At 39.4% G+C, this 13,444-nt stretch overlaps 1 protein-coding gene across 1 annotated transcript; it reads right to left on the bottom strand.

The window, feature by feature from the left end:
- Positions 1–2,855: 2,855 nt before the first annotated feature.
- Positions 2,856–10,244, bottom strand: LOC146612253 (TLE family member 5-like). Its single transcript, XM_085342781.1, has 7 exons — positions 9,859–10,244; positions 7,188–7,285; positions 6,515–6,578; positions 6,196–6,240; positions 6,044–6,106; positions 5,093–5,167; positions 2,856–4,651 (listed from the first exon to the last, which is right to left on the bottom strand). The coding sequence occupies exons 1-7, from the start codon at positions 9,883–9,885 to the stop codon at positions 4,412–4,414; spliced, it is 612 nt and encodes a 203-aa protein (XP_085198907.1). The 5' UTR covers positions 9,886–10,244; the 3' UTR covers positions 2,856–4,411.
- Positions 10,245–13,444: the final 3,200 nt, after the last annotated feature.

Consider the following 13,444-nt stretch of genomic DNA (forward strand, 5'->3'; position numbering starts at 1 on the left):
ATTTGGGCAGTAAGACAAAGTTTACTTGTTTAAAAGGGTTGCCAGGAGAAACATGGCAACACAGCTTAGGTTTGCAAAACTGCATCTGAAGAAACCACAAGACTTCTGGAACAATGTCTGGAAAAGGGATACCAAAGTCTTCTACCAGAATGCAGAGTACAAACTGTCAAGCATGGTGGTGGAGGCCTATGATCTGGGCTTGTTGAACTACTCTGTACACCAAAGTATTCTAGAGTTAAGAGGCCATATGTCCAACAACTAAAGTTTAGCTGAAATTGGGTCGTGAACGACCCCGAGCCAGGTTTGCTGCTAAAAGATGGTATAAAAGCTATTGAATGATGGGGTGTCCTGTGAAAACTTTTCCCCACAAAACTATAATTTGTTTTGTTTTTTTTCTTCAAATAAGGAGGATCAGACTAACAGCACTGAACAACTTTTCACATGAGAAATATTGATTAGACCAGCTTCAATCTGACCTGGTCAGTTATACCTCATCCAAGAGGAATTTTTAGTTGAGTCACTCCTCCAAACGCCAACATGTATCTCAGTGGACTGGGAGTACAAAACACTCATGCCTCAACTATTCCATCAAGCTGCAGAGGAGTTGACTATCAAGCAAAACACAAATGTTTCATTTCAGCGCTGACTTAATATGTATCAGCGCGATAACGACAGCGATGCCCTTTACTGTTTTTCCCTTCCCATGTGCGTTGCCACCAGAAGAAAAATGACCACTCTCAATCACATCTTTTATTTGTAAGGCACCAGAGACGCTTCCTTACTGCTAAAAGGTTGATTCATTCTCAGAGTACACAGTTGCTTGTTTACATCTTTTTTTTTTTTTTTGTTTTTTTTGTCCCGGGTATTTTGAAATGAGACTGTGTTTGTAGACACATTTAACAGTTTTTCATTTGCACAGAAAAAAAAAGGATAAAACATTTACAAATCTAGAAAACAAAGTTAAGTGTTACAGCCTACTGAGAGAGAATGAATGGAAGAGAAAACAGGAGAAAAAAAAAAAAGACAGGATATACAACATTGTGCCTCTCGTAGCGTAGGCTTGTAATGCACGCGTACAACAACGAAGTCCTCCATGATACACACACATTAAAAAGCAGCTTTGAAACATACAAAAATGCTTTAAAAAATATGTATATTGATATATTCATATGTATACAAATTGGCCCTTCACAGCAAAACAAACACACATACCATTCACATGTCTGAGTTTTGCCAAGGGAGGATTTCTACAGAGGCTGACGTCAGTATAAAGAGTGCTAATGATTAAATGATCTGTTCTCGCACTCGATATATTGAAGTCAGATCTCCAGGGAGGGAGATACTCCAGCTCCCCAACACTTGCACAGACAGGAAGAAGAAAAACAAAAGGAGCAGTGAGCCACAACTTAAGTGCTTTTCAAATTAAAACAGAGGGAAAAGGGTTATGCTTGGACATTAAAAACTGGGTTATCAAAGCTCTGGAAAGCACTCACATTACAGGGGGGGGGGGGGACAGCTGACACACCTGCAGTGTACCTGTGGTCAGCATACAATCATAAAAACGAAAAGAGAGGAAAGCAATAATGTGACTGAATAAGACAGATAAACCTGGGGCTGTTTCCATGCTTTTTATAACCCATAATAAATCACTGGAAGAGCACTGCTGCCCTCTGCTGCCTAAAAAATTAACATTTCTCAGCCATAAACTTGAGCTGTTCACCAGTTTTATACCACATACCAACTGCAAACATTATGCATACAAGTTTTCATATATAAGATCACAAAAATGGGAAATTATCAACACGCATATAACCTCCTGGGTAGCATTTTCGAAAACGGTCATCTTCATTTTCTTAGATGTCACTTGAATCATTTCCCTATTATTATCGGTTAAAGTTGAAAACATCTGTGAGCAGCTGCTCCTTTTCAGATATAACAACATAAAAATCCAACAGTCTGCTTTTACCTCTAGGCCTGAACCTGCACTACTAAACTAGCAGGTTTGGAGTTGTTGAGTGTGTGTAGCCTGGATCGTATTTACTAAAGATTCATTTTACTGTTATCGTTTAACACTGATCAACTTTTAGTCTAAATTAGTCTAACATGGCTAAACTACCAAAGAATGCCTCCTGATGTTTCCAACATCAATACACTACATTTAAAACATATTATAGTAATTGTAAGCCACTTCAAATTACATTCACCAGCCACCTTATTAGGTACACCTTGCTAGTATTAGGTTGGAATACCTTTGGCTTTCAGAACATTTGTCATTGATTTAACAAAAAGCTGGAAACTCTGCTCACAGATTATGATCCACATCGACATGACAGCACCACACAACTGCTGCAGATTTGTCGGCTGCACTTCCAGGACACGAACGTCCCGTCCCACTGCATCCCAAAGATGCTCTATTGGATTGAGATCTGGTTTCTCTGGAGGGCGTTTGAATAAAGTAAACGCGCAGTACTCTGGGAAAAATCCCAGTAGAACAGCAGTTTTGGAAATACTCAGTTTAGCCCGTCTGACACCAACAACCGTGCCACGTTCACGGTCACCTTTCCTCCCCATTCTGATGCTTAGTTTGACCTTCATGTGACTGGTTGGAAGTGGTCAGCTGAACTGCTGCTCTTTAACACTGCAGATCCAATTCATTTTAATCATGCTTCTTTCAACAATAACATTTTGATATCTTAATAATCTATATTAATGAATGAGTCAAACGGTTAATTGCTATTTGTACATAACATCCTTATTTATATTAAAGGTGATAAAGCTATTTAAAGCTATACTGCTCATCTTTATTATTATTATTATTATTATTATTATTATTATTATTATTATTATTATTATTATTATTATTATTAATGATAATAATAATAATAACAATAATAATGAAAGTGAATTACAGCTCTGTTCAATAATCACATTTGTCAGAATTCAAACAAAACTGGGAGGAAATGACTGTCCAACAACAAGAAATTATACGTGGGAGCTGATCACAGGTAGAAAAAGCCGAAAACAAAATCTCACCACATCTCCATGATGGTAACAAAGCTAAAAGAAGTCACTCTCATTAATACAAAAACAGCATATTAAATTTTTTTGCACATTACCTACATGAAAAGCTTGCTACCCATAGTGTATAATGAAGACAGTAAGTATGTGGTTGGAATACAGCTCGTGTTTCAAAATGCTGAGAATGTCAGGTTTGTGTAGTCACAGATAAAAAGAAAGGTGGTACTTAACGCAATCTCAGCTAAAACTAAAAAGCTCTGCTAACCTATAAAAACACAACGCTTGGCTGTATGTCAAAACCACACTGTTTTAACATTTAGATCCTATTTTGGGATCAATTTTGTGGACCTGCAGGGGGAAAGGGCAGGAACAAGGGGGGGGGGGGTCAAAGGAGAACACAAAAGGTGCTTAAAAGTAAAGTTAAAGTGTTTTCTTCTTTCCAATCACATTCACTCTAACACACAGGAATCTTTATGTTTTATAAGAACCTGTCTCAGTTTACAAAAACAAGATGAGTTGGGGGTTTTTTCAGAGCATCTATTCTTATCATTTAAAGACGCGGGGTCCATGATCTTTTGTCAATGGTCCACATCCCATGTGGAGCTCACAGGGGCAGCTAGGCCTACCTACTACATATTAACTTCCAAGTTGGCTACTTTACCATTTGTACAAACCAACGATCTTTCTGAAATTAAAAAAAAACACAACTTGATTTATGTGGGACTAATGCGCACACAGCTCTGGTAATGCATCCAACGGTTGGGAATAATGAAGAACATAACACTTAACAGAGTAAATTAATGGAATTACTGACAAAACTGCTCCAGTTAACGTTTTGGAAAAAGATGATTTCATTTTAGCAAGTCGTGAGCAACAGCGAAGCAGTATGTGGGGAGTGGAGTTGTTAAAACTGCTTTTTATGACTGGCAGACTGCATTGAGACTCAATCAGAGGGACTACAGAGGACGTGGAAATAAACACTAAACAGATCTGATAACAAAAAATGGAAGAGAAAATAAATCTGACGGTTATCTACCAGGGTACTGCTATTGTGTTTCCTTCTTAGCTCTCTCTCCAAATGGGAAAACATTTATCTTGATTTAAGCCTAACAACAGTGGCTTGAACAAAAATTTTTTTTTTAAAAACCCCACACATCTATTAAAGTCTAGAAGCCTGAACCAAGTCTATTACCACTAAATAATAAGAACATTTACTCTCAGCCATTCAGGAGTTTCATCTTCAGCACTTACAAAAGTCCTTTTGCTAATCATCCTTGCAATTACTCTTCTACATTGACACTCAGTAGACAGGCCTCCAGACACCCTTTCCTTTTTTTATGACATTTATTACACCCCATACCATCCCTCTCCAAACCTCCTCGCTCTTTCTGCACTAGTCTGACTTGTCTCCATCATCCCCTCTAGGTGCTCTCTCTGCGACATCTCTGGCCTTGTCCTCCTTCGCTACCGGGGGCTGGCCGTGGGAGTAGTTGGCCAGGATGGAGGAGAGGGACAGCAGGCCGGAGCTGGAGGAGACGGCGGGCAGAGTGGGTGGGGTGAGGCCCAGGGGAAGCGGGGCTACTGGCAAAGCCAGGCCCTGAAGCTGGGACAGGTGTTGCACCTGAAGCTGTTGCTGCAAAAACAACACATTAGATAATATAAGTTTACCATCTGTAAAAAAAAGAAGTGTGAACACTATAAAACTAGTGTGATTAGTTATCACACTTGCAGCACAAACTCCAAGCATGCAGGACTGTGGTGATCATTATGCTAAAGAAACCCAACGTGGCATTTTATCTCTGTTTCATATCTCTATTTCTCCAAATTTGCAGAAAGCAAACCACACCACATCATTTATTCTCTTGCTATTAATACGGTTAAACAGAAGTGACACAAAAACAACAATGTGGTAAATGTTGTTCACACAGCCAATAGAAACCTGACAATTAGAAATAAGTGTTCACAGACAAATTTCCATCAATGAGGGAGCAAAACGGGCCCATCCCCAGTCAAAATTACCTAACCAGCATGCTACGAAGCAACATCTGGTGGACATTACAAATGACAAACTCACACGTATGATGGAGTTCATCTCAGGAGGTGTGACCTGCTTGGCTCTTTCAATAGCGCCCATGACTTGTTGTTGATGCTAAAACAAAGATCACAAGTTCAGAGACAAATACGCACAAGAAAAGCTTCGACAAAAACAGATTTCCTCTTTAAAACAGAAAGTTGGAGTAAAAAACAAAGAAAAGAAAACTTTCTCATCAATATTATGAGAACATACACGCATCGACCACTTTGGGCGATTGTGGCTCAAGAGTTGGGAGTTCGCCTTGTAATCGGAAGGTTGCCGGTTCGAGCCCCGGCTTGGACAGTCTCGGTCGTTGTGTCCTTGGGCAAGACACTTCACCCGTTGCCTACTGGTGGTGGTCAGAGGGCCCGGTGGCGCCAGTGTCCGGCAGCCTCGCCTCTGTCAGTGCGCCCCAGGGTGGCTGTGGCTACAATGTAGCTTGCCATCACCAGTGTGTGAATATGTGTGAATGGGTGGATGACTGGATATGTAAAGTGCTTTGGGGTCCTTAGGGACTAGTAAAGCGCTATATAAATACAGGCCATTTACCATTTGTTCCACACACTAGTTCAACTGCTTGCTAACACAGCCAATCACAAGGCAGCATTGGGCATTTAGTTATGTAGACATGACCAAGACAACCTGCTCGAGTTCAAACTGAGCATCATTTAGAGGAAAAAAGGCGACTTAAGTCGTGATTGTCGGTCTGAGTATTTCAAAAACTGCTGATCTACTGGGATTCTCCCAAACAATCGTCTCTAGGGTTTACGGAGAATGGTGGGAAAAAGAGAAAATATCTAGTGAGCAGCAGTTCTCTGGACCAAAATGCCTTGTTGATGCCAGAGAAGAATGACCAGACTGTTTCCAGATGGGTCCAATCTGGTACTCTCAACGTGTACCAAAATAAAAGGGCCAGTGGGTGTAAAGTTTAAGTAAAAGGTGAATCATTACCTCCTGTGACAGGTAAGGCAGCACCTGAGCACAGATCCCATTTAGTCTCTTCACTATTTCAGCCTACAAAAGATGAAAAACAAAAATGGTCAGACCAACACACAAAGAAAGCCGGGTTACTAGACAGATGGATGAATGAAGACGATGATTACCTGTTTGTGCATTTCAATGTTCAGCCCGTAGGACATTTCATAGTACTACAGTGCACAGAGGATGACAAGTAAAAGATTTAGAACACGCCTACACAAAGACACGCGCACACACAACAACCCTTTTTGATTAATTACTCTCTCTTTCATGTATGCATTTTATACTCTATTTTGAGATGTGTAGTCATTTTTTATCTGTGCCTCATCATGCAGTGAGTAAACCTGAGGATTTCTGCATATCTATTGCGACACTATGAGACTGTGGTGGGAGATTTAAAAACTAAATATGCAGCATACCACAGAAATGAGTTACCACACTTACCATGATATAGTGACGCTGCATCTCTGACTTTTCAGAAGCCAGCTTATCGCACTCCAGCTTCAAACTGGGTAAGAAGTGTAGAAATATAATATGAGAAAGAGCAGCTCGAAAGCAAAATGTATGTATTCATCCTGTTTGGGGATAACTGCACTTTGGGGGAATTATACTAATTCCACAACTTGTCTTGTTTACTCTGAGCTAAGCTGACAGCCTGCTGGCTTAAGCTTCATGTTTAGAATACAGACATGAGAATTATATCAATCCTCTCATCTACTTTTCAGCAAAAAAAGGGCATTCAGCATTTACTGTAATATGAAACCATTTGTTTAAATAACCTTACAATAATAAAATGAACATTCCTTAAATATATTTATTTACCAGATACCCATATCTAGGACAAATTCATGTTGTTTCACCAAAATCTAGAAGGGGCAGCGGTTCTGAAAACAGAAGCATGCCTATAAAATGACAAAAATGACTTTGAGGATCGTTTGAGTGAAGAAAGTAAGTTCACTAAAAGCTGACTGACATTATGAAGTCCATTTCTGAATAATTAGCTGCCTTAAATGAGGCCATTTCACAAAAGACAGTAACAACAAAACACTGCAGGAAGAAAGTGTGTGACTTATATTAGAGATTAAATTAGGTGTGTATGGATGTGTTAAATGAATACCTGTGGTACTGTGCTTGGAGGAACTGGAACTCGTCCTTGATGCGGTCACAGGAATCAGAGGTGGTGAACTTGAGAGGTTGGCTGGACTGAGAGGATGCCTAAGAAACACAAGAAGGTGTCTGGTTGATTTTCAGCTTCGAGAAGGCGACTTAGAAATTCTAAGAAAAATCATCATCCTTTACATGAACATATGAGAGCTCCCTGCTGCAGAGCATGTGTGTTTTAATGAAGGTTTGTTTAGGTTTGTTTGAAAGCAGCAGATTAACCCTTTGAGAGGATAGCTAAAAGAAAGCTCAGACTCAGCCGTACCATGTACACACAGACATGCGTCCTACGATGTACACATGTCTGTGTGCACATCATAAAATGAGATAAAGAAAGTAGCTGGGTGTTTGATTAACAGCACACAACTGTGAATTGTCTACAGACAGTCACAGCTGTCTTAAAGGTATGGATATGAAACATCTGTCTGAGCCACAAAGTGTGTTGATTGAGGAAATGTGTTTACAGAAGTGTGTCCATGCTGACCATATGTGAGAGGTATTTAGAGGCTGCATTAGAAGTCCGGTTATGTATAGACTACACTTAAACCAACAGTCCAAAGCTGTAATCCATGGTTTATCTGGTTCTTTAAACCTCATTACTCTCTAAATAAGTGGCACAAGAGCAAGAGGTTTCCAGCCGGATTATGGGATTGAAGAGAGAGGCCCGATGCAGCCGGTTACATGGAGATCACAGAAATCACAACTCTGCACGAATGCGACCAGTTTCAGGTGTGCAAAAAAGAAGTGATGAAACTGGCTAGATCGGAAATGGGTGAACCTGCAGTAGCAATGAAACGATCAGCATTAGCTCAACCTGTAGGCATAAAACAATAAGTCAATTCACTGATTGAGCTACATGTTTTTGAATTTGACAAAAAAATGGAAAAGCTCCAAACGTATGAGAATGTGTAACGGTAATTGAAGGAATCGCTAGGCGGGTCTGGAGAAGTAAAACAGAAGCACAGCATGCAAGTTGTTCCATGGTCACGTTCAGAGAGGAAAGACATATGACACAGCCCACCCCCCTCAGAAAGAGGAACAGCAAAGAGCAGTCACATGTTGAAACTAGCCAACAATCATGCACATGTTCTTTTTTTGAACAGAACTTGGCATATAAACATATATGAGGCTGTATGCCAGCTTTCTTAATTTGTACTTGTTTCACATTCACTAATAGCTATTGCTAACTATTAGTGAAAGTAGATACATCTGTCTACATTTAATATACCATTAAAAATATAGTTGACTAAAATGATTTGAAACTAACTGAATTTAGATTTTGTTTAAACAAAAATGCCAGGCACACTCTGGTTTGAGTTTCTCCAGTATCTTTGTTTTTACATAAAATCTGCTCCTACCTGATTTTTTTTTTTTACAGTAACTTAAGCATATTTAATGAATTGGTGCATAATTTTACATTCATACTATGAATATTTTCAGACAATCGTGTACATGTACAATATCAAAGTACATAGGAGCATTCGAGCCCTGAGAACCTCCGAAGTACTCAGAAGCTTTGGAGCCTTCATTGCTTCTCTAAGAATTTCTCTTCTTCATAATGCCAAGCCCTTATCTGTCGACCTGCTTCTATCATCAGACTGTGAACAACAGCAATGACTGAAGATCTTAGTATCGGATACTTGTCATTTCTACAGGGCCAGGACAATGACTGGCACAGAATGTCTAGATGAATATCTTCATTCTCTTCTTTTCATATCTAAAACTGTGCATCATAATAGGCAGTGGTCACATACTGATCAGTGATACCTTTAACATTGCTGCTGTTTACGCAATAATGTTGCTCATGTGGACAATGGCTATACATTCTTTTCAGCATTTCAGCTTTCATGTACTTCAGACGTTATGGGGGCTTAAAAGTGCCTTAAAAATTATAACTTATTTCAACCAATCTGTACGCACTTCAGGGGATTTAACTCAGAAAATATCGAGTATGAAAGTAAGATTTTCCATGGCTTCAATTGAGGTTATTGAACAAACACAGGCACACAAAATCAGCTGATCCTGAGGAGGGTCAGGTGGGACATATTTTTTGTAAGAGTCTGACTCTGCACAACAAGTAATGTGCCATTTGATCTAGAAAATAATCAGTACATTTGTAAATAATCACACTTTTATGTACTCACACATTTATGCACTTATTGTTACACATTATTATACTAATACTAGCAATTGATCGTTTTAAATTAAAGTGTTAATTCCCCAAAGTCGCCAATAAACAAAGTCCTATAATAGTTAACAAATGTTCAGTAAAAACCTGCCCTATTTTCGCAACATTTAAAGTATATTTTCTCAAAATGAATGCATGCTTAAATGTGCGTTGTGGTTTGCTGCAAGTAGCAAAAGGGGTGTTAAAACCGTCTAAACAACGCACAACATCACTCCAACTTTCTCGGTCTTAAGAGAAGCTAGCTAACGATAGACTGTGTCTGCACATAAGTGAGCCGTATAGCTCGCCGTTTGTTCGAGGTAAAGAGCTAAGCTGCCACAGTGCCTGCACTGTGACGATGACAGCTACCTGCAGGAAGCAGCGATATGTATCAGCTGTGTGTTGCTAGCTAGCGTTAGCTCAGTTTCCACCCGGGGAGAAGTTCAACCGGCCAACTTACCGAGTGCCTCGATTGAGGAAACATCATGTCAGCAGTGTGTTTCGCCGCCTTTCCTCTGTCTAATCGAACTACCAGGCTAGCTGGCTAAGCTAACGTTTCCCCAGATGTTATTAAATGACTGGAGACGCTATTCGCACTTTGTACTCTGTCATCCTTTAAAATAACGTTAGCTAACGTCAAAGCAGCAGGAGCCTTAGGTCGTCTTCTAGTCTTTGAAGTAAAAAAAAACCCCGATACTTCCGAGGAGTAATTTGTTAACAAAAATAAAAGGTTCTTCAAAGCAACATCAGGCGTTTTTGAGTTTTGTTTTGCTTTTCTTTATTTGGAATAACGCTAATGCTATTCCTCCCCGGGGAAACCCTGGATGTTGACACATGAGCCCCTGACTTTCCTCGGCTTTGAAGAGAAGAGCAGCATCACGCGGAAAACAAAGTGAGCCGCGGAGGAGCGGGCGCCCCGTGTGACACAGAGCTGAACTGATCGGCTCGTGGCTGCAGCCAGGGCCGGAGACAGGGGGGCTGGGGCCGGAAAATAAGGTCTTAGACCCGGGACTGAATTACTAAAAGGGCTCCCAAAAAGTCACAATTTGTCTAGGTTTGTGTCAATAGATTTTTTAAATTAAATTATTTTTTAAAGAAACATTTGTGCTGAAATTTAGCATCTACAAAGTTGTTTTTTATTTCATCTGCAAAATGTACAGTACTATGCAAAGTCTTGATCCCATCTAACTCCTACGAGGATATATACATGTCACACTGTGACATTTCTGGCATGCTTCATTCAACTAAAGGAATATGAACAAATTGTGTTTTTGTGACAGGCTGTGAGTAGGAAGTAAGTAGCAAGCAGAAACAGCTTACCACTTGGGGGCGCCAATCTCTACACAAGGTGAAATTGTTAAATTAGAAATTACTGAAATTGACATCATTGCCCAGCCTTGACAGACAAATGTTGTTCCAGAGTTTTTGCTCAGTTTCATATTTCATACTACAGTGGTCTGATTTCATTCTTGGAAACTTTTAAAGGATGCCATTGTTGAATTATGCTAAAACATTGTGCAATTATGAATGTGTAATAAAACAACATAACTGACTTTTTGGATCTTTGTGACTGACCTACTTCTGCTGATGATACGCAGCACTGACCCTGCAGGATTCCCCCTGATGTGGATGTGATTTGATTTGGGTCTGGTTTTTTTGGGAAGCTTAAACATGCGCATACCACCTGGTAGTGGGTGTGATGCTGACATTCGGACGACTAGCCGTTTAATTAGAACATGTACATATTTGGACTTTGTACTAGAAAAACATCCTTACTGAGGAGAGCTATGTGTAATGCTACGGCCTATGGCCTATGAATAAAAATGTCTGTATTCCTAAACAGTTTTACCGAGTGTCTTGAGTTAAAGTTGAAAGTTTCCACTTTAATCACATCTTGACTGTATGATCCACTTCGTTGGTGGTGTACAGGGGCAAAATTACAAAACATCTGCCACTGTTCAAATACCTAAGGACATAACTGTATTTAAAAAAAGGCTAAATGTTTTTCTGAAGATGGAATGAAGCCTTTGGTTTATATCTGCAGCAGCTTTACTGCGACTACAGGTGGAATCCCATTTATCCAACCTTCCTCCCATTGGTCCTCAGGATTTTAACACAAGTTCTATGGCTGCATGGACAGTCCCTCTGGAGGTTAGGAATGCGGCCTTCCACTGTGCACAGACTTCCTTAAAATTACGCTGAACAGCTTTTGGCATCTTACAGTGAAATCAGAATATGACATAGGAAGGTTTAAAAAAAAAAAGAAAAAAAGAAACCACAAAGGTTTTAAAATCTAGAAAAAAAAGTGAATGTGGTCATTTCACTGTCCAACATAAAATGTTCATTTTCATCCTAAAGAATAAATGAAGACATCTAAACTGGGATTTCTGCTACTACACTGTACAGGTTCCAGACTTAAATCGTATAGAAAATCTGTAGAGAGAGTTGAAGCATCAAGTTGCCTTACAGCAGCTAAGAAAGCTAAAGGATTTAGAGTTTTAGTAAAGTCTCTCAGGTTTGCACACATCTCTCTTGGGTGTTTGGAGGAAGAGCTCTCACCTGACATGTGTGCAAACCTGGTGAACAGCTACAAGAAAAGTCTTACCGCGGTACTTGTCAACAAGGGTTTTTCCACCAAGTACTAAGTTATGTTTTGCTTTTTTTTTTCCTGAAAATTTGTAGGCAACTAAAGCCACAACATTACTGTAACATCAGGCTGACTGATTTAACTCAGCGGTCACTGTTAGAATGTTACATTATTAGTTACATGTGACAAAGCCACTTTGCTGCCACAGTAACACACTTGCACATCACGAGGAAAATATTAATCAGCTGACCTGCAGTAGTTGTGGTAAAAACACATTGCTTAAAGGCTTTTCCAAGCATGACATGGGTTTGCTCTTCTAAACCCTACATGTTAACATTGGGATGGTTTTCCTACAGGGAAGTCTTCATTTGAATCAGGCTGAACATCTATCTTCTTTATCATCATCATCATCATCGTCTTCTAGGGATGTACAGTCCCTAAAAACCTGTGACTGGTCAAAGACCCCAGGCAGGAAACCCATGTACCTATAATCCTGAGTAATAATCTGGGTTCAAGTTTGTGACACTCACCTTCTCACGATCCCATTTAACCTACATAGTCTTGTCTAACAAAGCCTAATATGCCCCCAAAAATTAAGTAAGGAAGAAAAATGAATCCAGGTCATGCTCTTTCAGATCTCAAATAAATACAGACTACCCCGGCTTTAATCATCAACTTGACATTACCAATCAGAATTCGATTTTTATTCAACTGAAGATATAAAACCCACGCAACACATCATCAGCAAGTATAGGAACAAATTTATTTCAATTTAAAACAGATACCTTGTCATTATGTTTCTCTCTTAGAAGGCGGCAATGATCATAAGTCATGTTCATGTTTGAATGAGGATCAGGCAACAGTGGTTGAAACAAATACATGAAACACAAAAAAAAAAAAAAATATGGCAAGAGTTATGTAAATCAATAAATTGATAATAACCAACTGACTGAAACCCCTTCGTAAAAGGGCTCTGCTTCAGTGAAAACATCCAAGCCCTCACTTCCAACACAAAATAAACAGCACATGCAATTATAATTACAGTTTCTTAGAAAACAGCAGATTATCTCCTAAATCTTCGATCTTAAATACAGAATAAAGTCTTCGTGTGTACTTAAATCATGGATCCTTTTAGTCTCTGGTGTGTTTTATTTAAAAAGGGGGACCATCTCGGGTGGTGGCCCTTTTGATAAATGACCACAGCGTTGGCACTTGGAGAGAGAGCCTGGCTCTAGAGAGAGTGGGGTTGGCACACTCAGTATAATACATAATTTACATTTGGTTTACATACAAAATAAAGAGAAAGAAAACAAACAAAACAGCATTTTATACACACACCACTACACAATTGACCTTCGGGTTTCACTTGAGTGAGGGAAATTAAATCAAGTGGTCCTAAAATAGTGTTCTGGTAATGTCTTATCATACAGAGAAAGAGGAAGAAAAAATAAATAAATCA

This window comes from Diplotaxodon limnothrissa, linkage group LG19, assembly GCF_057381915.1.
Source record: "Diplotaxodon limnothrissa isolate DT_005_m linkage group LG19, D_limnothrissa_male_GT1.1, whole genome shotgun sequence".
Taxonomy (NCBI): Eukaryota; Metazoa; Chordata; class Actinopteri; order Cichliformes; family Cichlidae; genus Diplotaxodon; species Diplotaxodon limnothrissa.

Excerpts from the sequence above, each read along its gene's own strand:
- LOC146612253 (XM_085342781.1), bottom strand. The coding sequence starts at position 9,885 with ATGATGTTTCCTCAATCGAGGCACTCG. Across the intron at positions 7,286-9,858 it reads TTCCTCAATCGAGGCACTCG|GCATCCTCTCAGTCCAGCCA; the intron begins GTAAGTTGGCCG and ends TGTGTTTCTTAG. Across the intron at positions 6,579-7,187 it reads CTCCAAGCACAGTACCACAG|TTTGAAGCTGGAGTGCGATA; the intron begins GTATTCATTTAA and ends CTTCTTACCCAG.